This window comes from Mytilus edulis, chromosome 1 (assembly GCF_963676685.1).
Source record: "Mytilus edulis chromosome 1, xbMytEdul2.2, whole genome shotgun sequence".
Taxonomy (NCBI): domain Eukaryota; kingdom Metazoa; phylum Mollusca; class Bivalvia; order Mytilida; family Mytilidae; genus Mytilus; species Mytilus edulis.
In genome coordinates, this window is record NC_092344.1 from 35828498 (window position 1) to 35856230 (window position 27733).

At 31.7% G+C, this 27733-nt stretch overlaps 1 protein-coding gene across 1 annotated transcript; it reads right to left on the bottom strand.

Moving 5' to 3' along the window:
• Positions 1 to 1472: 1472 nt before the first annotated feature.
• Positions 1473 to 20679, bottom strand: LOC139512950 (acid-sensing ion channel 4-A-like). Its single transcript, XM_071300988.1, has 12 exons — positions 20666 to 20679; positions 19490 to 19883; positions 18170 to 18234; positions 15041 to 15129; positions 13350 to 13504; positions 12374 to 12454; positions 11888 to 12017; positions 11113 to 11197; positions 9778 to 9835; positions 8886 to 8983; positions 2148 to 2223; positions 1473 to 1660 (listed from the first exon to the last, which is right to left on the bottom strand). Exons 1-12 carry the CDS (start codon positions 20677 to 20679, stop codon positions 1520 to 1522), a joined length of 1386 nt encoding a protein of 461 aa, XP_071157089.1. The 3' UTR covers positions 1473 to 1519.
• Between the last annotated feature and the right edge of the window lie 7054 nt (positions 20680 to 27733).

Here is a 27733-nt window from a genome sequence, read left to right on the forward strand (position 1 = left end):
GTCTTGCTGGGATTTGTAAAAAATATTTCTATAAGTTCGTTGCTTTATATAAGTTGCAGCAAATACATTTACAATCATATTTTTCAAACGACCAATCCATCACTATCTAATAGAATAGGAAAACGTTAATTTGATAAGATTCTATGGAACTGTTTTATGGTTCAGTCCTGAATAATAGGGACATGAGTTATTGGAGATAAAGTCATGTATTAAGAAGGTTTTTAATTTTATCAAAATTTAATAATAGTTCACTTTAATTTAAAAATGTGTTACAAAATCATAATGTGATGTCAATACATGCTGCCCATCTAGGGACTTAATTGAAACAATAAATATTTGTATTCTAATTGTTTTTCTTATATGACATGCCATGGGGAAACTGTGTGTGGTGTTGTTTCTGATTTTGTGTTTGTTTCCTTTTTTCCCCATCAGCAATATACAACTAATAGCTGTGGCCACCTTAGCTAGAAACGTCCTGTATATAGTGACGAGCACATTACGACATTGCTTTCCATATTTTGTTCCGATTTTTCTATTTCTTGTTCAAGATGGTGGTAACATTGATTTCTATCAACTGGACGATGCAGGCGTTTTTATTATTGTCTTTTCTTTTACGATTTACAGGCTGACTAGGTACAAGGCTATTGCGCCAGGAAAACGGGTTAAACCTGGGACTATCTAAATAAACGGGTTTGGAAACCGTTACACCAATCAGTGTAATAATATCAACATCGCGGTCGTTAGAACGAGACTATACCTGCGCTTTTTATCGATACGCCATATTGTTTTGACAGTGACAGCGTGCCTTAATTTAATAATTTCGGTAATTTTATTTTTTTTATTTTATAGTTATTCGAAAAAAAAGTAAAATCACAAAAATACTGAACTCAGAGGAAAATCTTATCGGAAAGTCCATAATCACATGGCAAAATCAAATGACAAAACACATAAAAAACGAATGGACAAGAAGTGTCATATTCCTGACTTGGTACAGGCATTTTCAAAAGTTGGTGGATTAAATATCGAAATAATGATCCTTAATATAAACATGATTACTATAATGATAAAAGATATCTTGATCTTGACTGTTGTTATTAATCACCAAAATCCCGTCGTTAGTGTAAAAAAATGACATATAAAGATTGAAATTAGTATAATAGTCCCTGTTAAAACGAACCAAATATTATGTTGTATTTTACTTTTTCCAGATCACCTTTGACAACCTTGAACATTGACCAGTCTTTGATTGCTACGTACCAACCATTATACTCATATGTTTTATTCATGTATGTATTATTGTCTCTTGTAGGACGTTGTCAGTCTCAATGAAGAATACCGGTATATGAAGGATACTGCCGGCTGGACTTGAGTTTATTGTGTATCATGCAATATTTGTTTTATATGTATTTATATATAAAAGTGTACTTATCATAACTTAACATTATAAAATGAGATGATGTCGATATGAAATAAAATAAAAAGTATAGTCAATGTCTAGAAATTTTTCAAACGTTTTAACTCAATTAGAATCGGCCTGTTGGCTATTCTTTTTCCGACAGAATATGGCCGTGAAAACTTCTATTACTTCTCCCAGACTAAGAACGGATGCCCCAATGAAAAGTCCAAGCGATCCACCAATGTCAGCAAGCATCTGTGATCTCTTATAAAAAAAAAAGAAGAAAAAAAAAATTAAAGAAAACCACTTCGTTTGATCTTCGTCATATATCATAACTAATTTGCTAAATGGAGAAAATAGAAAAAAAATATGTGGATTATCGCTACACGAGGTATTTTAAAAGGGAACCCAATCTTCATCGATCGTGAAAAATATAAGGAATTTATATTTAAAATCGCATTCTTATATTACCATTCTAATGGATTTTTTAACAGCTAGGGTATGTATGGATCAAATCTATGCATAAACTGGTGGAAATGTACGACAACGGGAGCATGTTCTCTATCCCCTTTTCACGATTGATTACATCCTCCACTACCATTTTCCTTACTCCTAGACGAAAATCGGTCAATCTTTTTCTCCAATATATCTTTATTTTTGCTTCCTCCGATTCAAGTCCCCTCATTCTTTAACCCTAATGTCCACCCCTCTTAACAGTATATGGTGTGTAAAAACTGATAAAAATAATTACTTGATACAGAGGCTCCTCTTCAACTATTTCTCGAGCGGAATCTTGAAGATATATCACAACTTTTATGAAGTTGTCACTGAAAAATAAATCCTTGCAAATAATGTGATAATATAACTGCCTGTCACAATTAAACCTCTCAAACAAAGGCATGTGAATAAGAGAAATTCAGAATATTTGATTTTGAGCTGTGAATTTCTTTCATATGCTTCTGATGACAACACACTAAATTTGATGAAATTATTCAAACTTTAAGAATACTAGTAATTTAAAGTTATGTATCTAATCAATACCCTAAATGGCATCCCTTAAAGTCATATGAATCCTCAAATTAAAAAAAAATATGCATATGCTTTTCATAACAAAATGGATAGTATTCATTATTAAACTTATGTAGATCACGGTAGGTATAGTTTCCTGCCAGAATCGTGTTTTTTTTTTTTCGAGTGATTTGATCGGGCTTTTTCGAGTGTGACCACTTTTTTTTTCGAGTGAATATGAACAAAAAAGTAAACAAACAGACTTTATCTTTAACAAGACGTGATATAGACGTTTGTGTTTAATATACAAAGTTAGTATTTGATTTTGGAAAGATATTACTAACCCAGCATTATTTTTCGTTAAAAAAAGTTAAAATAAGCCTTAAAATGCTTTAATTCCAAAATACAGAATAAAGCCATTTTTATACACGTGCACATAACACTGATAATGTTGAAGGAAATGCATAAATGGAATCTTTATATCCTTAGAAATACAAGCACTTTACAAAATTCTTGTTTTTGCTGTGAAAACGACATTTTGAGACTAAATTCATTTATCTATGCTCGGTTTTTTTCGGGAGCAGTCCGGGCTTTTTCGAGTGTGTCCATTTTTTTCGAGTGATCATACAAATTGCCTATAGTTTAAAATGCTATTTTTCAGTGTATTTACGATTAAAGATAATAAACAAAGTTTCAAATTAAGTAATTTTCCAGGCATGAACCAATGCATTCGTCAGTATGATAATGGTGTTCTAACACTTACATGATATAAACATTCGTTCATTTGTATATATTTTGCTGTTTGTCATATTTAAACTTTCATGTACAGTACATATTCGTGATGTCATCAATATAATGTACGCATAAATAATTTAGATTGAGACGTTCATACAGATATTTGTATTCATAATGAGTTATTATTTTCATTATTTATTATGTATAAAATCTAATTCAAATGTTTTTGTCAATTGGAATAAAAAGGCGAGCGGATTAATTGTGTCTTTTTTTTATATATATTTTTCATTCATGTTTTTTTTTTTGTGTGTTGGGGGCGGGAGTCAGGACTCTATTAGTAGAATGTATTTTATTACATAGCGATTTTCTTATTCTTCTTTGCTGTCCAGTACTGATGTTTCTTACTCCGTTTTTTAATAACATGAATAAGCAGCTGCGCCATGGTCGCATGATACACCTGTCACGTTTTTAAGTTCATTTCTCTTATGCATGGTTGTGTCTTATTATCTATTTCTTGCATGATTAGAAATTTCTCGTATCATCACTACACAGAGTGTGATATGAAAATACGAAAATCTGCGTGAATTTGATCTGCTGGTGTCACACCACCAATTACTCCCTCCAATGTAGAACGTATGTAAAAGTAGTCCTACTCAGACACAAAATAGTGTTTTCGATGTCCTTGTTTGCTTAAACTAACCAACAAATTTTCAAAAATCAAACTTTTGGTGAAAGAGAAATATATTTAGACCATCTTGAGCCAAAATTTACTGGTCTATGAGTTAGAATTAAAAATTGAGGATCAATGCGCTCCACGATATACTAATCAAGTTAACAATTTCGAGAAAACCAGGGGTTATTTTTGGAGTACCTCTATTCGAAGTCAGTTGTTTTCCTTAGAAGGCTTTAATGGTATTGGCATGTAGAAAGATGATACATGTACATATCAGGATATACCTGGTTTCTAAGAAGTTAAACTTAGGGTAAGATATTTAGAAAGCTGCAAAATTTAGTAGAACAGATATGGAATTTTAATAGGTGGTCTGACACCTTATACATCATGAAGAGACGATATTTCGGCATTTTCACTGGCTATTCGTTAGGTCATTGATGACCTTCAAAGGTTACGCCGATGTACATTTCGTGTGCAAAATGCTAGAACAACGATTCTCGGAATTTTTAGTTTAACGCAATGAGAGTGTTGGCCGTATAAAGACAACTAGGTTTAATAACTTGTGAGAATGGGATATCGCTTGATATCAACTCTCGTTATTTAATTCAAATAGTATAGTACGGTGACCAAGTAAGAAAAAGTCGCTTATTTAAGGAGTTTAGTCGTCATTCGGACTATACGGCTATAAATCACAGTATCGGTAGTTCAAAGGTTACACTTCACATTTTGACTTGTCGTCAAAAAATCGTACGGTGCAATTTTTGTAAAATGGGCTTCGAAGTTCGTTCCCTTACTTTAAAGAAAAATTTACTTTCAAAAGATTTTAGGCCTACATTCTAAAAGAACGTTCGTGATGTGCTTTTTGTTATTATATACATTGTTGTAACACCTTATTTGAACAATTTCAAATAAAGTTTAGCAAAATTAATCCGTTATTGAAGAGTTTTTTTTGTTAAAATTGAACACTACGAATATTTTGCATTTAAGGTGGCTCATGGGTACAAAAATTTTAGCAAAAGATTAAACCTTTATTTTTTCATTACAAATTTTATTTATTACACTATTAGTTGTTACTTTATGATATGATACAAAAAACAACCCAAAAAAATTATTTGGTTTGGCCCCAGATGACTTTAAAAATTGAAAAAGCTCCAAATTATCTCCCTTTGGTGCAAAAATGCCATTTTTTGGCCTTAAATTTGAAATATCTTTTTTAACTCATCGGTGACCTATATTTTTTATTATTGTTTTCAAATAAGCTGTACATAAACTAAATAATTGTAAAATTTAAGCGATTTCTTATATTAGGTTATTTTTTTATTTCGATATTTCCTCTTTTTCTCCTATTAGTTCAACAGAAAAAAAGGACATTAACAAAAATGTATGCTTCTTCTAGATGCAGATTTTAGCTTAAATGAACGGTGACCCCATTTTTTTATTTCATTTTTCTTTTAAGTATTTGATAAAGTTCATTTATGAAAAAATATAGCGAAATCCTATATTAGAAAAAAAAATTCATTTATACCCAGGAGCCCCCTTAATAGAGTACGTTTCAATTAATTTTTCATCATTTATTTTTACGCAAAATGTAAATAATCAACATTTATATGATATTTCAAACCTTTATAAAACAACAATTTCATTTATCTCAGAAGCATTATTTCGACTTGTGCATTGAAACAAAATATACACTACAAAATGAAGATACAGGTTTTCCTCTTGAAATTCGACTTGTACAAAAATATTGAACCGGACCGATACTATTATTTTAATCTATAAATGCTATTTCGTATCACAACGATTTTTCATTGCTAAAATTTGTTCAATACGATCTTTTTTGTTTGTTCATGGTACCATTTCGTGTTCGTTATCGTGGTTTTTTTTATGTATTTTTAAAAGATTTCTTATTTTCGTATGTTTATTTGATATGGATTTTTTTCTTTTTATATATTTCAAAAATTAACAACCAAGTCTGAATTTGGACATGTAGTTATCTGGAAAAATTAATGTTTGAATTAGGAAGTCCTTTGCGATTAGGTCCTAGTAGTTAAAAAAGGCAACACATGTGTTTTAATATAAAAAATTTATCGTGTTCCAGAGAAGAAGTACTGAATCACCTCCTAAATGTACTGTAAAGAGTAAACATTGCCTCTTAAGTTGTTGAAAGACTTAACGATGGAATCTGCCAGCAATGTGTTGAAGAGTATGAGTCGTTTTTTGAGGTTGTATGGCATTGCTTAAACGTATTGATGATAAAAAAAAAAGGAAAATATTGGCGACCTTGCAGCTGACTATTATAAAAATATTATCCAATGCTTTTCTTTAGCCCAAACAGAAGAAGACAATTTTTTTACCCCTACGACATGAAAAACTCAAAAAAGTTGTCTATTGGGAAAGCCGCACAAAGACTACAGCTTCCACCAAAGTGTATCAGATTATTGAAGGAAGAATGATTCCTAGCTGACTGGAAGAAGTTTCTTTCTGTTAAAGAAAAACAACAGGCTATCCCTAATTTCTTTTGTGTTTTTTTCTTCAAAACTATGACATATCCCCTATGATTCCTCCTTATAGTGAACTTTAGTTAGCCGGAACGTTTGTAAATCCGAAATTGTCGAAGTCATTTTAAACAATAATGTTAATGTCTGTCGTAACTTGGTTAGCACTCAACAAGGGCCAATACTCGTATGATAATTAATGTCTTATACTTTGACATGAAGTTAACAGAAATGAGAAAGAGCGACAGAATAATAATACGGACCTCTGATACGGGTGTGATTGTTCTGTGTGTTCACTACTACAAACAGATGACACATGCATGCGAGTTGTAGGTGCAGATGGGGAACATTAGCAGTGTAAAGAATAGTTGAAGATTTTTATCCGTTCACCAACTTAGTGCTTGCTTTCCCCAAACAATTTATATATATAAACTGTCTCCTGCTGTACATACTCTTACCGGATTCGACACAACTTCGTCTCTGTGAGAAAATAGTCTACAAGACTTTGAAGGACACTATTGTAGTTACAGAGCTTTGGGAGGACTGACGAAGATGAAGCCCTTGTTTGTGCAAGAATTTAGTTTCGAAAATGTATGATCTGGAGAATCTCTATAAATCATGATATGAATAAAATGCGTGTCAAGCTTGCCACCAGTGAAGATGTAGGTTTAGTCAGGTTACCTCTCTTTGAATCGGCAATTTTGACCGCATCGCACATAAAAACCTAAAAAAAATGCTAAATACCCTGTTCCGTCACCCTTAGAATACGGTTGGCGAAAATTACCTAATTCATTACACCCCGTTTATTTTGAAGGGCACATGTCAGCAGAATTCTTGCCAGATTTTGTGTGTTACATGTACGGAGCTTTGCTCCTGTCAAGGGTCAGAATTATGTAGAAATTCCTTGACAGATGAATTAGAAGATACTCCTGAATGAAAACTGTTTTGTGGATCATTTTGATAGGATTTTTAAACTGTTTTTGAGGTAATAAGTGTTTTGTTGTTGTAATGAATTACATGCATGAGCTTTTGCAAAATAAACGTTCGGGATAGAAGGCTTTAATTGAAAACAACATTTATCATTTATTGCTGAGGTTGAATGTCACCCGGCACCGAGCAAGGTAACTACTGTCAACATAACGTTAACGGAATTTGTATTGCACTTGTATAATAGAACAAGTGTTTGAAAAACTCCAATTTTCAGAATTAATCGATTACTAAGTAATAAGTTCCTTTTTTTTTTCTTTTTTTTTACATTTTCGAGATAATTCATTGTCAATTGATTAGAAATTTAACACACAATGCTGCTTATATCTTTCAATTTTGAAAATATAGAAAGAAAAAAAAGGAAACAGTATGTTGATCTTTGACCTTAATTTGTGCAAAACTGTTACCACATTTCTTTTTGACGACATCGATATTCCAAAAGTACTCATTTTTTCGAATCCAATGATATATAATATAGCCATATAGTATGTTTGACGATTAAATTAAAAAAAATATTGGGTCTGGTCACCGTACTAGTAATAATAAACTTGTCAAAGGCTCGTTTATAATTATATTGAAATTAAATAACTCGAGTTGATAAAAAGCGATATATATTTTCACTCGTTATGACACCTATAAATAATTTCTCAATGTCAAAAACTTAACTTTTACAAAAAAACTTCTCGTCTGAAACTACTTGACCAAGTTCATTATCATGAGATAGAGATAACTGTAAACAGCAAGAATGTTCAGTAAAATAAGATCTACAAACAAGTCACCATCACCAAAACAGATAATTTTGCCATGAATTATATTCTTGTCTTTAATATTAAAGAGTGCCCTTTGTTTGACATGCACTGCAGCAAATAGACTAAGGTGAGTGACACAGGCTCTTAAGAAACTCTACAATGTTTAATAAAATCCCATAACTGATCATAACTCGGAAATGTAAAATCAATAATTTCTAAAAATTCGAAAGGGAAGATACCTCAATAGTAAATTGGTTACAGCGTTTTTGAGTTTTTGTCCGACATGCTGACGATGGACGAATGGACAACGGGGTATCATAATACGTCCGTATAAAAACTCAATGGTTCACCACGAAATTTTTATTTACTTTGACAACAAAAGTACCAAAGTGGAAATGAATTAAAATAAGTTGCAATAACTTGTTTCCCAATCAACTATTAATAAATATGTTTAAACTAACAAAAGTACCATGAAATGAAGTTAAAAAGATTATGATTCTCCTGTACTTTGTTCTAAGTACCTTTTAAAGGATCTAATAATTTCTAATTTAATACTGGAAAGTTGTGTTAGATCGATTCTGAACAGAAAACTTATTTCACTTCATAAAAGAGAGAAAATAATTTGACGATTAAATGTGTGTCATGCATGATGGTAAACATAAGATATGTTATGAAAAACTTGAATATAATTGTAATACTATTACCTCAATGTTTAATAAGATATGCACTGTGAATATGCAAAGCACATGTATTCTGGTTTTAAATAACTGAACTAAAAAAAATTAAATGTTGGTCAGAAAGAATTTTGAATAAATGATAGTAATTCTTAATTTTTGACTTACCCTGCTTCCCTGAAGGGGTCTGAATACAAAGAGGCTAATTCACAACTAAATGGTGAGCTTTTGTATATCTGTTCACATACTTTGTCCAAATATAAACCCTTTAAATGAGAAATAGTATTTTTTAGAAAAAATTTCTGATGTTAAACATTAGAACAAAATTACCGAAACTTTTCTCTAATGGTATACCTGCATACTTCATGTGAATCAATGTAATATTAGAACATCTTCAATGTTACACGTTACGATTTTATCATTCTATTGAAATGTGCTAATTGATAATCTTAAGGGTTTCGTATGCAAAACAGTAGTTGTCCCTGTCGAAAATATCAACTTTTTCCAAAGTCAGTCTCGTGCCACTTTGTAATCTTCCTTTGAAGATCAATGAGAAACGGAAGATAGTATTGTCCATATATACTCAAAAGAGCAGAACGATCGTACAGCCAATCATCATACATTTACAGACATCTTTCAACGCTTTATGCAGTAATTCATATATTTTAAAAGACAAGTTTCGCATGCGTTGGATATGCTTACAATTGTAATGGCGTTTGTGAAATTTTAATTTCTATTCAATAGTCTTTTGTTTTTAAACGTTCTTTCTTTGGTATATAAGTTACTAAATGACTACGATTGCAGAATATAAAAAATAAAGGCCTATGATGGCAGAATATTAAACATAAAGGCCTATGTTGGCAAAATATAAAACATTAAGGCCTATTATAGTAGAATATAAAGCAAAATATCAACATAAAGGCCTATGATTGTAGAATATAAAACATAAAGGCCTACGATTGTAGAATATAAAACATAAAGGCCTATGATTGCAAAAAATCAACTGAAAGGCCTATGATTGTAGAATATAAAGTATAAAGGCCTTTGATAAATTACCTACCACATTTGGTCCTGTGTGCCATTGGTGCCGAGTTAGTTTCAACGAATATGTGTTTTCTCTTGAATAAAAAGATAGTTTAAAAAAAAATATAATATAGATTGCAACACTACTAAAGCTATTCAGCAATGCTCGCACAAATAACTAGCTAGATGCAAAAAATATCCCCATCACACTTTTGAAAGACGGAATAGTTGAAAGAATTCTTCATATTTAGTCAAAGAGTGGTGAGTCGTTTCATTTGAGCACGTTTCGGCAATGCCGCATGTCTACTTTCAATGTAAGATACTACCAATTGCAAATAGCATAATGCTTTTAAAACACGACAACGCATGAATTCTTGTTTTTGTCTTGGAAATCGTATTTATATGTTAGTTATGGACTTTGAACTTGCTTTCAGTAATGGTGAGTATTCTTAGATTGGTGTCTTTTGTCTTTTTGTGCTTGGTGTTAATAAAATGAATGAAGCCCTTTAACAAACTGATTCAACAGTGTGTTCTTGTGTGTTTTCATGTTACACCACTAATAAATCATGTTGTTGTTTGTTTTTATTTGAATTGTTTTCATGTCATAACTATTTGTAGCTTACTTTGTAAGCCTGTACGGTACCATATAAGATGAATATGACGAAGTTCTTACAGTGTGAGTTTATTTTACAAACACCAGGCGAGTTATCTTTATCTATATATATGTGATCAATCGGTTAAATTAAACACCAGCAATATTCTGAATAGGTCGATTCAAGTTTTCTCTGTAGACGGTCCGAGTTGTCTCCATAGACGGTCAGAGATGTCATGTTGCTATGGTTTTTTCTCGATTAAATCGTTACACTTTATGGGCATTTGATAGGTGACGATACGATATGGTTTTGCTCGTTGATGAAGATTGTATCTAAACTTGTTCTTGGTGGGGTTCATGTTCCTCAGTCTTTAGTTTTCTATGTTGTGTCTTGTGTACTATTATTTTTCTGTTTGTCTTTTTCTTTTTCCGCCATGGCGTTGTCAGTTTGAGTTCCATTGTCCCTCTAGTATCGTTCGTCCCTCTTTTGTATAGTAACCTATAACTGCCTAAATCGACTTCGCTTGGACTCTATAGGATATACCGATTTTGAAATAAGATGTGTAAGTATTGCCTGGATAGTCGTTTTATTGTCATTCATACCACATCTTCTTAGATATTGTAACGAAAGTGACAGGTTTTCCGGTTTTTTTTTTTAGCTGGAGAATACAAAGATTTTTTTATTTAAATATACAATTTAAGTACTTGGACAAACCCATCACCTTCCTAAAAGATACTAAACACTCGCACCAATGTCTATGCGACAAACCCATCACATACCTACAAGATAATGGACAATCGCACCAATTTCTTCTTTCAGGCGACAAATATAATTCGCGAGCTCTTAAATAACATGGTGATGGTTCTGTAACAAAAATTTTGCGCTTATATTTAACATTATAAAACGCAATTATTCTCAAAGACTGTGCAGGGTACAACAAATAAAACTACAGGAACTTTTTCTTTATGGCAAAATACCAGTATTTTTAAGGATTTTTCTGCTTTTCTAAACATTTTGAATTATCAAACAAATTAGTGATTGTCTTTATTTGTATTTTAAGTTCGGTCAGGTATTAACTGATTCCGTGGTCCCCCTTTTGTCTTTCTCAAATTTCAAAATTAACTTAAAATCTGTTGTATTTGCATTTGTTTTATGATAGAAGAGGTGATTTGTCTTTTCCTATTGTTAATTATCCGTTTTTGATGGTGACGTTCCCTTGGCACCATTTTATGGTGTTTTTATATCTCAACTTGTTCGATTCGCTCATGTAATATAACAAAGAATTCGATTTTAACGAAGTAATCTCGGTATAACTGATTTATTATTACACCATTGTTTTCACTTTCACAAACTTGACAACTTTTTGTGTGCGCAAGTATGGACGATCGTTTCATGCATACATTCTACAAACTAAAATATAAGATACCCTTGACATCAGGCATGTAAACAGCTATTACAAAAAGAGAAAAGACAAGCTTTTGGAAAATTATTATTAATATCTATACGAATCTATATATATATATATATATATATATATATATATATGTGTGTTACCTCCTATTATCTTGTTGTAGCAGTTTGATCCTTTAATATTTCCAACTTGCCATAGAAGAGAATCAAGATCAGGGTCAAAACAGCTACACTCGTCGTATAAAAGTTCCTCCCAACATAACTGTAAACAAACCTATATCAAGGGAAATACAAGTTACAAGAGTTACGTTGCAGTTACCTCGCTATTATATTGGACATTGCAATTATGTCGTTTTAATTAAATAAACAGAGAGCTGTGATTTAAGTCTATGAGATAGAAAACAAACAACACAAAATAAAAGTCGAACGAAATAGTTTGGTCTTCAGCAAAAACATATACATGTATATCTATACCACAAAGTCTCGCTCAGAGTCGGAGTTGTCTGTTAAAATTTCGTGGAAGTGAAATTAATTCTGTACCCTTTTATAGTCGATATAACAACAAAAAATGAATTTCAAGTCAATAACAAACATGTTTTATTATCCGATACGTAACCGATATATATGTACCTTTGATGTGTATATTCGTCCATATATTTGTTTTTCGTTTTGACAGTCACCATAATCACCACCAAGTCTTTTTATTTGTCTCTGATAAAATAAGAGCAGAATTAAGTGTGGTAAAATCCAATAGAATGAGGGCCAAAAATTTCATATGTAGTATGAATATTCAAAAACGAGTTCAAATATTACAACTGCATATAAATGAAATTTATATTCCTATTATCAATGTCCAGTTTGATAACAAAAAAAATCTAAAAAGCTGACGAATTTGAAACGTTAATGGAATGGTGACTGAGATAGCTTTTACAAATCTTTCTAATTTCTTGCTGAATAGGTGGCAGAAAGCGTCAGTAATGATGACACAAAACAGGGTCGCGTTCAATATCGTAGCAGCTACATAGGGCAACCGTTAGATTTATGACTATTGAAGTGTAGCTAGCCTAGTTGCTACATAGAAATTGATAGCAAGGTTGCGTTCAATATCGTAGCGGCTACTTAGGGCTCTGTCAGGTTAAACTACAAACAACCACATAAAACCAGTTTGAAACGATATCAGAGATTATTCTATATTGGTATTATTTTAGTAGGTTTCTCTATATGAAAAGAAAGCATATTCACCTGAGAAAGTGTTATTCACCGCGCTAAACGTCACGCGCTTTTACATGCAACGTTATGGTAAAATGTTTCATGTAAAAAAAAATGGTATATGGTTGTCATTTTCTTCTCTCGGACTATGGAATAAAACAATTACTGTGCTTTGTTTCGGCCTCAGTGAATATCATTTTTTCAAAAGTCAATAAAACCGCATATTTACCTCATCAAAAGACAGTAATTGTATAATATTTGTGAGACAAACTCACATTAAAGCGTATTTATAGCAAACTAATTTTAACAAAAGTAAGTAGACCTCCCGAAGACATTTGTTTTTAAAAAGATACTTAATCGAATTAATGTAGCTTTAAGATTTAAAAATTAAACATACCGATTTTATTGCTATGTATCCAACATCCCCACCTGAAACCGTGACACCTTCTTCAAAAGGAAATGGAAAGGTGTTCTTGACGTGTACTGTAAATCGCATACCATACTCTATATTCCTCTGTTGGTGTGTTTCAAGGTTAAGTTCCAATGTTATTCCTTGATAAAAAAAAATGTTCATCTAAACATTTTTCACTGATCAAAAGTTATCATTACTTTAAATTGGATTTATAAAGAGTAAATAAAGATATTCTATTAAAATAATTTCCCTCAATATATAATGCTTCTCAAAATTGTTACGGTGGCGTATTAATAGGTGCATAAGAAAAGGAAATTACAAATATTAAACAAAATGTCAAGAAATATATATATAAAAAAACTAACAAGATACCACGACATTGTAACGGTGATGTTGTTTAAAAAGCTTGCAAATTTAGATAAGAGCGATGTTCACTTATCGACCCTTTGAATACATTTATTCTCACGGTTATCAATTTAAAATTGTATTTTAATAAGATCTGATGAAATTTTTTTCGTTATTACTGACATTGCTTTCTTTATAAATTTTTGTAAACCTAGCTATAACGAATTATTAAAGGGACATTTTCAACGACATATATATAGAGAATAATACATGGCAAAATCCGTATCATATGTCGTATCATCCCGAGACATCAATATCAGCCCAAGGGCCTTTAGGCCCGAGGGATGATATTGGTCGAGGGTGATACGGCATGTGATACGGATTTTGCCATGTATTATACGCTTTATCATAAATTTCAACAGAAGAGTATTATATTATATGAACTGTTTTCTGATTCATAGCACTGGGTTACCTTCAGGTCTACTTTTGTCTTGTTTCAAAGGCCTTAAAAGAACTGCTCAATTACTTATCCGAAGCACCTGGGTTACCTTACAATTTGCGTGCTGTTGTTTTAAAAATATTTTGTTTATTATTGTATTAATTTGTGTGTTTTGTATTTTTCATAGTTGCATTTAGTGTGCCAAAAAATATGAAAACTTGACGTTCGTGACGTCACATACAATGTAAAAACTCGACGTTCGTGATGTCACATACCAAACAATGACGTCATTCAAAGGGACATTTTCAACGACATATATATATATATATATATATACAACTCGTTTAAACATCAACCCAAAAATATTAGATCTGAAAGTGAAACGCCTATGAACCATTTATTTGGTTGACTGTTTCGATCCACAAAAATCATTTCTTATGCAGGTAAAAATTATTATAAACATACTTTTTATCCTGCAATTAAAAATCAAACGGACCTAGATTTTTTTGTTACCTTTAATAAAGTCATGTTCAATTACGCTTGTTTACAATCAGGTTTTATGGACGAAATATGCGAAATTATGATAACAATACTCTTCAGTTTCAGTTTTGTAGACGAACTACGCTTGATCACCATGTCGGAAAGAAACTGAGCTTGGCTTCAACGGCGCTTACTAGTAAGGAGGACTATACGTGAAGCAAGTTGTAAAACATTTTCTATACTAACCGCCTTCATGGCGGTGAGAAACTGAGCTCGTCTTACTAGTTATGATGATTATACGCGAATCATGCTGCAAGACATGTTCTACGCTAACCGCTTTCATGGCCTTGAAGACCACTGATCTTGGCTAGATAGTCAGGAGGATTAAATGTGAATCAAGATCCATACTTACCACCTTGAAGACCACTAAGCTTGGTTAAATAGTCAGGAGGATTAAATGTAAAACAAGTTCCATACTTCGATGACACATAAGAAGAAGGCCTACAATAATGATGTACAATCTCGTTGAATTATAGATTAGACTTCAATTTATGGTCACTGGAGCATGCGAGTTCCGTAGATCTTTATGTCAATCATATTGGAATAATGTACATTTTGACCCAAAAAAAAACCTTCACCACACTATCATATTACAGGCATCCCGGTAAATTTATTTTTAGGAAGATTCACTTGTTTTTTTTTTTAACTATTTGTATAGTTATCAAAGGTACCAGGATTATAATTTAGTACGCCAGACGCGCGTTTCGTCTACATAAGACTCATCAGTGACGCTCATATCAAAATATTTATAAAGCCAAATAAGTACAAAGTTAAAGAGCATTGAGGATCCAAAATTCCAAAAAAGTTGTGCCAAAATACGGCTAAGGTAATCTATGCCTGGTATAAGAAAATCCTTAGTTTTTCGAAAAATTCAAACTTTTGTAAACATGAAATTTATGAAAATGACCACATTATTGATATTCATGTCAACACCGAAGTGTTGACTACTGGGCTGGTGATACCCTCGGGGACGAAACGTCCACCAGCAGTGGCATCGACCCAGTGGTGTGTGTGTTATTAAATAATCCCAGAAATCCTCATTTTTTGAAGATTTTTACAGTATTTTGCCGAAAAAAGACTTTAAAATGCATTCTTATTTATTTTTATAACTTTCATGTAAACTGTATCAATTCAAAACATATGCACCAATCTTGTTATTTTAACTCTAATATAGTTGTTGGTGTTGTTATATAACATATGCAGTATTGGATACATTTAACTTATGTTTAATAAATTTGTTATTACTTAAATCCAGAAATTCTCACTTTTTCTTGATTTTTTTTACTTTTTTGCCCAAAAATGGTGAAAATGCCCAAAAATATTAGAAAATTAAATTTTATGGCAAAGACATATTAGTTTCACCAGGAAATCCTTCACAACACTACTTTTGAGATTGGGCCAAAATGGCCCTTAATGACCCTTCTCCTTTGTTTATAGTCATGATCTTAAAAGTATGACATTAATTTTATCGGGTTTTATCGTTCTTTAAAGTGGCATTAGCCTCGATTTTGATTGTTAAAGCAAAGAAAAACAAATAGTTTGGTGTGAAACTTTGACAAGAACGAAATTTTTGATAATAATTAGTAATTAGACTTTTATCAGTCAGTTTCTTTCAATTGTGTTTTAATACCGCCAAAAGTTAAAAACTTTTTCACGGATTATAATTTGCAAGACATCAATACGATCTTATTGGGATCCTTGTTGCAAGACACAATGGCTGCTCCTGTCTAAAATACTACGTATTTGTCGATAATGAAATGTGTTTGCCAAAGCCAAACCTAATAAAGATTAGTTGTTAGTCAAACTTATAAAAATAATTTATGGGTAATTGGAAGAATATATATATAAAAGTGCATTAAAAATATTTTCTTCCTATTATCCACATTTTTAAGTCATTGATTGAACGTCTAGTGCCTGTGATTATAGAGTTGAATATTAGAAAGCCAATGATGTATGAGGATGTTGAAGATGTACAAGTATAAGAACATTAAGAGCAATATAACCAATAAAAGCCACAGTTGTATACCGGTGCTCAAAGTCTTAGATCGATTAAGAGAAAACAAATCTGGGTTATAAACAACAAAAAAGAGCACTGAAGTGCAACAAAAACAAACGCCAACATACAAAGAAACGAGCTATTTGATAACTTGTGCCATATTCCTGACTTGTTTGGGATATTTCAAATAAATATGGTGGTTTAAACATGGTTTAATGACTAGCCAAAACCTCCTGCTTTATGACAAAAACGACCTGATAAAATAGCCAAAAAAGGTCAACTTTGCCTGCGGGATTTTAAAACTTTAGTTTCTAATAACTAAGAAATTTATTAACGAACATTTTTAAAATGGTTTGTTAAAAATCATGTCAGTTCCGAAGTACTGACTACCCAGCTGATGATACCCTCATTACCCCATTACCACCCACGTGTAGCATTAGGTGTTATAAAGTTATTTTGTTGTATTGTTCATCTGTAACAGTGTAAATTGTCATTGCCAAATCCATTCAAAATCTTCCCCGTATATTAAAACTCCAGCACTAAGGACATAAAGTCTAAACTTGATGTGTAAGTTCTTGAGAAGGTTAAAGTTGTATTCAGTTATCAGTTGTATGTAGACTGAACATAGAGCCCGAGGGTATTACAATCTTTTTATCGTTATATTGTTATATAGCAGGCTTCATTGGTCAAATATACATGAGGCATTTCATCATTAAGTCCAACTTTAAGCAAACGATATGTAATGTATAAGGGATTAACATCCTTAGTTATTTTGTCATACAATTTAGCATATAGTTTATTTTCTTTTTGTTTTTCGAAATATATGTATATTTAGTCTTGGGGATTTCAAATTGTCGCCGTCTTGGCCCTAACGGGCTATGTGTTTGAGGCTGCATAAAACTCAGCAGTTCTCACTACTTGTTATCTTGAATGTTGCCGATTTTGACTCATGCCGTGAATATGTTAAGATCAAGCGTTAGAGTTTCAAAAATAGTAAAGTAGATCTCAAATGCTGGACTTAAAATCTTCAGTGGTTTAAAGCTTTAAGCTGAACATCACATCTCAGTTGCCGGTGTTGATACAGCAGGCCGTCGATAGACTTAAAATATTTTGCGCTGGACATCTCTTTATTGAGGTGCCTGAATGGGGGGGGGGGGGGGTCTCATCACGATTCACGAGTTGATTTTTTTGTCAATCACGATTCACAGAAAATAAATTTCCATGATCACAGATCACGAAAATATAAAAAAAAAAACTCTGTAGAAAAACGGATCACGATAGCGAAAATTCGCCGATCACGAAGAATGAAAATAACCCATCAGGCCCTTCTTTATTAAGCTACAACAGTTCAAGAAGGCACCGTGTTATTAAAACACATAATATGAGACATGATGAATTTTCTAACAAGCTAATTTCCATAAGCAGATAACTGGATTGTGTTACTTATGTAGTAACCATATACATGTCCAGTAATCGTATACTTACGTTTCACAAGAACCATTGACTTGAGCATATTTACAGTTCACCAACATATTACCAACCAGGTGAGTCTACAGTATAAAGTATCCATGAGTAAAATATTTGTCAGAATGATTATTTATGTCCCTCAGTCATAAAAAGTCATTGTAAGAAAATACATGGCTAATCATGGGCCCCCTATTGGAATACAAATATCTATTTATCTTATTTATTTGAGTAAATTTTGTAACATATTTTTGAAATACTCTTTTCTGATGTAGATATGTAGTTCCGTCACGAATTCAATATTCGAAGTTTGCTCAAATTCCATGAAGCTATTTAATTTGGGTCTCACATGACACATTCGTCTATTTACTCGCTTCTTACAAAGAGAAGGTATAATTTTGCAACAATATCTGTAGCAACTAGGCTAGCTACACTACACGTTCAATAGTCACAAATCTACGTATACCTCTGTGTAGACGCTACAATACTGAACGTAACCCTGATAAATTAAAATTTGATCGAAACGAGGCGTTTATGTTTGTATTGCGTGTGATTTAAATCAATGGCACCAACGGATGCTGAAATATTAATAATAATTTCATGAATTTGTAATTCAGATTGAGATTATTAATGGACTGCCCGGGGTGTACAAGTGAGATGTATATATGCATATGGGTATTCACGAATCATTATAGTGATGGTCATTGATTGACTGAAGTCGCTTCAACATAAATTGTCTGTATGGGTCATGTTACGACGATCTTCGCTAGCGAAGGGTTACACGACTCACTCCTCATATGGGATCGTAACCCTTGGCTACCATGGATGTGTCACGACAAGAGTAAATTATTATCGACATATAAAAAAGTCAGGATAAACTACCAAAAAACATGTCATTAATCTGATTTCTATATTCAATAATAGTTGGAGCGGATTTTTACGAACAATTTATGGTTCGATTAAGAAAGATTGGTTAATATCAGTTTTTCTTGTTTCAGAATCCCTTCATTGTTGGAACTACAATAGTATATATTTTTCTATTTGTGTATTTATTTTCCTTTTCTATTTGTTTATTTTGCCACATTTTTTAACATTTTCTAGTCCCTAGACTAAAACTACATATCACTGACTGTTGTCAATTTTTACACAGATCTTAACGAACACTGTGTGCTGTTCATGTAATTTTCAATGTTGTGTTTTGTGTTTTGTGTATTGTTGAGGTTTTTTTTCATGACATGTCAGTTTGTTTTCGAATTATTAGTTTGAATATCCATTAGTTATTTTTCGCCTCTCTTTAAGAAAAAAATATTTTTTAACAAATTATCTTTATTTCAAACTTACATACGAGTAGTCGTATTCAGCATATCCATTATTACAGACAGTTACCGATGGAAACTCGGAGTGACGGTCTAATTTATATGTAGTTTGGGTTGGAAAGGACGCATACAGAACAAATATCTTGACCAGCTGATACACAACGAGGCCTAAACAGGCAAGGAATGCCAATACCCACACTAATCTTGTATATATGGACTTTGAAGACACAATATTAGATATGCCATGCACAGTAGATCTAGATGCTATATCAGTTAATATGTGTTTTAAGATTTGATTGGAATCGCTGTTTTTGTGTGTCGTTACGTCATTCCTCATAACATCAGAAGGCCATACCACAGATGGTGTCCTAGACAAGAAAATATCTTCATTACTTTTCCTCGCCAATTGGTCCATACCTCTATAACAAACAAAAATTATTTTAATAGGTGTTACCAACTTCGCTAGCCAAGGGAGGGGAGGGAATCTGATTGTAACCCTTGGCTAGCGAAGTCGAGGATGTAAAATAAGTGAAATTTTAAAAAATCTAGAATTTAAAATTGATACTTTAAGTCAAAAGAGCAAATTTCAGGAACAAAATTAGCTAAACAAAAATTTGATATGTTATGATCGGTTATGGAGCTCTTTTTCGGGAAAATTAAAATGGCTTGAAAAGTCTAACTCGGACTTTAACCTTATATAGATATAGGAAGATGTGGTGTGAGTGCCAATGAGACAACTCTCCATCCAAATAACAATTTATAAAAATAAACCATTATAGGTCAATGAACGGCCTTCAACACGGAGCATTGGCTAACATAGAACAACAAGCTATAAAGGGCCCCAAAATTACTAGTGTAAAATCATTCAAACGGGAAAACCAACGGTCTAATCTATATAAAAAACGAGAAACACGTATAAATTACATAAACAAACGACAACTACTGTACATCAGATTCCTGACGTAGGACAGGTGCAAACATTTGCAGCGGGATTAAACGTTTTAATGGTACCAAACCTTCTCCCTTTTTTCTGAAACAATAATATAACATCACAACATAGAAAAACACACGATAAAATATCAATTGGAAGGCTTGACTCAATCAAAAAACCGTAAATTGACACACTGTTTGTATAGGTTTTATTTGGGTCTCAAATCAAAAGAAAGGAAATCTAGAATCTGCTTAAATTTTGGCAAATTACCTTTTATGAGCCATTGAAGTCTTAGATGAAAAGAAAAATGGGTGTTATGGTCCGAACATTTAACAAAAAAATCACAAACCGCACCTAAGGACGTCCTTAAACCTGGAAAGAGTATAGAAATACAGTACTTTTAGTGAATGTACTGCTCAAATTCTTCCTTTAAACAGACGGACGGGGTCATCCCAATATTCTGTAAACCCGATTGGTGAGGTGCCTTAAATCCCGACACAAGATGTATAAAAGAGCTGCGTGTGGTATCGGAAAATCTTGTGAAAAATTACTAGTAGTTGGTGTGCTATCTGAATCTGTCTTTCTTCTCATTTTATTGACGACACCTATGATACCATATTAAGGTGCTACCATTTATTTTTGTAAGGGAGGGGGGAGGTGGTGATTAACAAAAGCAGGATGAAAATGTATGTAAAAATGTCAGGACAAACTATCTTTTAAAAATCTGGACCAAATAGATGAAAAATAAACGGCTTGACAGAGATTACTACTAAAAACAAATGCAGGACAACATTTTTCATCCACCCCTCCTAAAAGTCAAATATGGTTGCTCCCTAAAATATCTAAAACCCACTGCCACCATAGACCTTATGAAAATGTCGGATTTTCAAAACAATACGACAAATTAATGCACTCAAATAAAACAAATCACTATAAGTCTTCCATTAAAGCTCAAGGTTGGTGTCGTTGAAGGATATTAATAACGGAATTACGCATATTAAATGCTCTCCGATGTACAAGTTGTTTTTTTTATTAATGACAATATATTTTTTTGAAATCTGAAAAGCCAAGTGCAAATGCCAGCAAAACGGAACTAACTTATAGAAACATGTACATGACAAACAAATCATCACGAAGGAGTTGGTGAAAATTAACAATATTTTTAAATCAACAAGTAAAATACAAAAAGGAACACTACAACCAACGACAACCAACGACAACCTACGAATTACAATTAATTTATACTTTCTTAGAAAACATCACCTCTTATCTGATTCTCAGTTCATTTGAAATACTAGTATAAGATAAGACGCGTGCTATTGCAAATCGTCTTTTATTTGCATAATTGTCAATTACATATTTACTTAATATTTTTAAAATATTGTATTATTGTTTGTCACGACTGTCTCTTTTTCTGATATACCAACTGCACCGTCATGGAAAGTAAAAAAAAATAAACAGTAAACGTTAAAGAAATATATAGTAAATCTTAGTTGCAAATAAATATTTGAAATTTGTCTTCAATAAATACCTTGTGTCTCCTTCGTCCATTTATTCATCTGTTCGTCATCATCAGAAATTAAATTAAGATCAATGAATCGCATGTTCAAAGCGGTATCAACAAGGGTGACATTAAGCATTGTTTACTAACCGTTGCAGTTTTAATTACATATGAATTATATATTACAGTGTACAGCATATAACCGTACCGTGTATTCCAGAAAATAAAGATCAAACTTGCAATCAATAATTAAATTTTGTAATTGACAATTCGAAATTTTGTCCAGTTGGTCCCCGAAGTGATTTCCCTTGAATACTACATAATGATGATGCTGATTGCTCCATTAACAGATACATTGTTTGATCCTGTCTCCATGTATTATTAATGTGAATAATGATTTTAAAAGTCATACCAGTGGCGGATCCAGAAATGTTCATAAGTGGGTGCCCACTGACTGCCTAAGATAGGACCCGCTCCGGTCATGCTTCAGTGATTCCCTATATAATCAACCATTTTTTCCCCAGTAAAGGAGGCCCGGGCCCCTGGCCCCCTCTAAATCCGCCTCTGCATACCGACCGTGCGAGGGCTGTGTAGCCAGTCAAGGTCGTTAATAACTTCCATTTGTTGAAAATTAATACTTATAAATTTATGATCTACTTATTCCAATGGTCTGCAACAAATAAATACCTGTGAAAAATCGGTGCAAATGAAAAAATATATATTTTTTTCAAATACGGTCAAATTATTTCAATATCTTGAATTGAATTTTGACTTTATTCTTGAATTATAATAACTTAGAAATGGTATTAGAATGACGGATGTCAAGTTGGTTCAATATTCAACATTGATTTTTTTTTTGATTTTTTGATTTTTTATTTGTTTGTTTTGCAGCATTCATTTTCAATATTCAACATTAAATTTCCAACATTCAATTTCCAACATTCAATTTCCAACATTCAATTTTCAACTTTCAACATTCGTTTTCAACATTCAACATTCGTTTTCTACATTCAATTTTCAACATTCAACATTCGTTTTCAACATTCAATTTTCAACTGTCAACATTCGTTTTCAAAATTCAATATTCGTTCGTTTTCAACATTCAACATTTGTTATAAACATTCGATTTTCAACATTCAACATCAGTTTTCAACTTTCACAACTTTCGTTTTCAACATTCAAAATATGTTTTTGACATTCAACATTCGTTTTCAACATTCAATTTTCAACATTAAACATTCGTTCTCAACTTTCAACATTCGTTTTCTACATTTATCATTCGTTTTCAACATTCGATTTTCAACTTTCAACATTCGTTCTCAACTTTCAACATTCGTTTTCTACATTCATCATTCGTTTTCAACATTCAACATTCGTTTTCAACATTCAACATTCGTTTTTTGAATTCAACTTTCGTTTTCAACATTCAACATTCGTTTTCAAAATTCAGCAATCGTTTACAACATTTGATTTAAACATTCAACTTTCGTTTTCAACTTTCAACAAGCATTTTCAACATTTAACATTCGTTTTTAACATTCCACATTATTCAACATTCGTTTTTAACATTCAACATTCGTTTTCAACATTCAACATTCGTTTTCAACATTCAATTTTCAACAATCAACATTCATTTTCAACATTCAACATTCGTTTTTAACATTCAACATTCGTTTTCAATATTGAACATTTGAATTCATCATTCAACATTCGTTTTCAACATTCAATTTTTAACTTTCAACATAAGTTTTCAACATTCAACATTCGTTTTCAACATTCAATTTTCAACTGTAAACATTCGTTTTCAAAATTCAAAATTCGTTTTCAACATTCAAAATTTGTTATAAACATTCGATTTTCAACATTCAAAATCAGTTTTCAACTTTCAATTTTAGTTTTCAACATCGAACATTCGATTTTCAACATTCAACTTTCTTTTTCAACTTTCAACATTCGTTTTCAACATTCAACATATGTTTTTAACATTCAACATTCGTTTTCAACATTCGTTTTCAACATTCCATTTTTAACATTCAACATTCGTTCTCAACTTTCAACATTCGTTTTCTACATTCATCATTCGTTTTCAACATTCAACATTCGTTTTCAACATTCAACGTTCGATTTTTAAATTCAACTTTCGTTTTCAACATTTAACATTCGTTTTTAACATTCAGCATTCGTTTTCAACATTCGATTTAAACATTCAACTTTCGTTTTCAACTTACAATATGCGTTTTTAACATTCAAAATTCGTTTTTAACATTCCACATTATTCAACATTCGTTTTTAACATTCAAAATTCGTTTTTAACATTCCACATTATTCAACATTCGTTTTTAACATTCAACATTCGTTTTCAACATTCAATTTTCAACAATCAACATTCATTTTCAACTTCAACATTCAACATTCGTTTTCAATATTGAACATTTGAATTCATCATTCAACATTCGTTTTCAACATTCAATTTTCAACTTTCAACATTAGTTTTCAACATTCAACATTCGTTTTCAACATTCAATTTTCAACTGTCAACATTCGTTTTCAACATTCAACATTTGTTATAAACATTCGATTTTCAACATTCAACATCAGTTTTCAACTTTCAATATTGGTTTTTAACATCGAACATTCGATTTTCAACATTCAACTTTCTTTGTAACTTTCAACTTTCGTTTTCAACATTCAACTTTCAACATTCGTTTTCTACATTCATCATTCGTTTTCAACATTCAACATTCGTTTTCAACATTCAGCATTCGTTTTCAATATTCGTTTTAAACATTCAACTTTCGTTTTCAACTTTCAACATGCGTTTTCAACATTCAACATTCGTTTTTAACATTCCACATTATTCAAAATTCGTTTTTAACATTCAACATTCGTTTTCAACATTCAATTTTCAACAATCAACATTCATTTTCAACATTCAACATTCGTTTTCAACATTCAACATTTGTTTTCAATATTTAACATTTGAATTTATCATTCAACATTCGTTCTCAACTTTCAACATTCGTTTTCTACATTCATCATTCGTTTTCAACATTCATCATTCGTTTTCAACATTCAACGTTCGATTTTTAAATTCAACTTTCGTTTTCAACATTTAACATTCGTTTTCAACATTCAGCATTCGTTTTCAACATTCGATTTAAACATTCAACTTTCATTTTGAACTCAATATGCGTTTTAAACATTCAAAATTCGTTTTTAACATTCCACATTATTCAACATTCGTTTTTAACATTCAACATTCGTTTTCAACATTCAATTTTCAACAATCAACATTCATTTTCAACTTCAACATTCAACATTCGTTTTCAATATTGAACATTTGAATTCATCATTCAACATTCGTTTTCAACATTCAATTTTCAACTTTCAACATTAGTTTTCAACATTCAACATTCGTTTTCAACATTCAACATTTGTTATAACCATTCGATTTTCAACATACAACATCAGTTTTCAACTTTCAATATTCGTTTTCAACATCGAACATTCGATTTTCAACATTCAACTTTCGTTTTCAACTTTCAACATTCGTTTTCTACATTCAGCATTCGTTTTCAGCATTCGTTTTAAACATTCAACTTTCGTTTTCAACATTCAACATCGGTTTTCAACATTCAACATTCGTTTTCAACATTCAACATTCGTTTTCAACATTCAACATTCGTTTTTAACATTCAACATTCAACATTCAACATTCAACTTTCGTTTTCAACATTTATCATTCGTTTTTAACATTCAACATTCGTTTTCAACATTCGATTTTCAACATTCAACTTTCAATATTCAACTTTCGTTTTCAACTTTCAACATTCGTTCTCAACATTCAACAATTGTTTTCAAACATTCAATTTTCAACTTTCAACATTCGTTTTCAACATTCAACATTAGTTTACAAAATTCAACATTCTTTTTCCACATTCAACATCTAATTCAACATTGATTTTCAACATTCAACTTTCGTTTTCAACTTTCAACATTCGTTTTTAACATCAGTTTTCAACTTTCAACATTAGTTTACATTATTTAGCATTCTTTTTCCACATTCAACATTTAATTCAAGATTCAATTTTCAAAACTTTCATTTTCAACTTTCAACATTCGATTTTCAACATCAGTTTTCAACTTTCAACATTAGTTTACAACATTCAACATTCTTTTTTCCACATTCAACATTTAATTCAACATTCGATTTTCAACATTCAGCTTTTGTTTTCAACTTTCAAACATTCGTTTTTTAACATTTAACATTTGTTTTCAACATTCAACATTCGTTTTCAACATTCGATTTTCAACATTCAACATTCGTTTTCAATATTCATAATTACGAATGTTGAATGTTGAAAACGAATGATAAATGTTGAAAATGAATGTTGAATGTTGAAAACCGAATGTTGAATATTGAAAACGAATGTTGAATGTTGACTGTAGTCAGGAGCCTGCAGTTCAATGGTTGTCGTTGGTTCATATCTGTCATATCAATTCTTCGTAAAAAAAAAATTCATAAATAAGCCTGTTATTTATCTCAATTGAATTGTTTCATATTTGTCATGTTGTTGCCTTTTATAGCAGACTATACTGTATGGGATTTTTCTCGTTTTTGATGGCTGTAGTTGCCTATAGTTGCTTGCATCCACTTCATTTGAACTTCAGTGTATAGAATGTCTTATTAGCAATCATACAACATCTCCTTCGTTTTATATTAATCATCTGATAAGGGAACAGTCACTAAACCAAATTACGATGGATGGACGTTTTGGACTGTCATAGTCCTTTGTCCATGGTCTAATTTTCATAATGACTAATGAGACTGCTTAAAAAAAATGCTTACCTGTTTTTTTTTCAGTCTTATGAATTTTTCAATTATCTTTTGTTGTATGATACTTATAGGCTGTTTTTTTTTATAATTATATGATCCTTGATAGATCTACATGTTCATTGGAAAGATTTAACCATACACTGACCTTATTTCATGGATCTGTGAGCAAGGTTAAGTGTTGTTGTGGTTTGACTCTCAGATAATATAAGATACACTTTTATTTACTTGACTATATTTGTTGTGTGTAATGATTGTATGGTATATACTCCTCTCCGACAAGTCTCGTTCAACCTTGTCCTGGCTCATTGGTCAATGGTTATTTTCATGGTTAGGTCTGTTTTTCATATAGTATAAGTGATAGGGGAACTATTATTGGTGTATATAATGATTGTTAGATGTACATGTCTGCTTATCATTGATTCCACAGAAAACAACAGTAGGTGTATTCATTCAATTGGACAGAACTTGCTTTGCAAATAATTAAATGGAAAGATAAACACCAAATGATATTGGGGAATGGTTTGAATTCCTTTGCTACAAGTTAAATGATGTTTTTTAACATTGTTTCTATATCATATCTTAAGTAAATGATAAACTCTAGCTGGACTCAAACTTAAAACTAACAGAACAAAGTTTTAGTTAAAAGGGGTATGGCCAGATCCCCAGAATTTGTTTCACAACAGAGCCATTCTATAAATGTCTTCTAATCTATTTCCGTAATACTTAGTATAACAGCTCCATCTCTATACTTCAACAGGTTTTAACAACATTAAAGTGCATAGGCACATCCAGGGTGAAACATTTGGTTGATTATATAAGAAATCACGGAAACATGACTGGAGCGTGCACCCTCTTAGGTCAGTCAGTGCCACCTTGATAAAAAGTTCTGGATCAGCCACTTTATAACATGTGACAACAGATGATCCCATTTTAATGCCTTAAAATTGGTAAAGCAGCATTTATGAAAAATTTGACAAATTCTGATTATTCGTAAAAGAAA

Coding starts and splice junctions, on each gene's coding strand:
- LOC139512950 (XM_071300988.1), bottom strand. Junction 12,455..13,349: donor GATACATAGCAATAAAATCG/GTATGTTTAATT, acceptor TTATTTTATCAG/AGACAAATAAAAAGACTTGG. Junction 8,984..9,777: donor GGCACACAGGACCAAATGTG/GTAGGTAATTTA, acceptor TCTCATTTAAAG/GGTTTATATTTGGACAAAGT.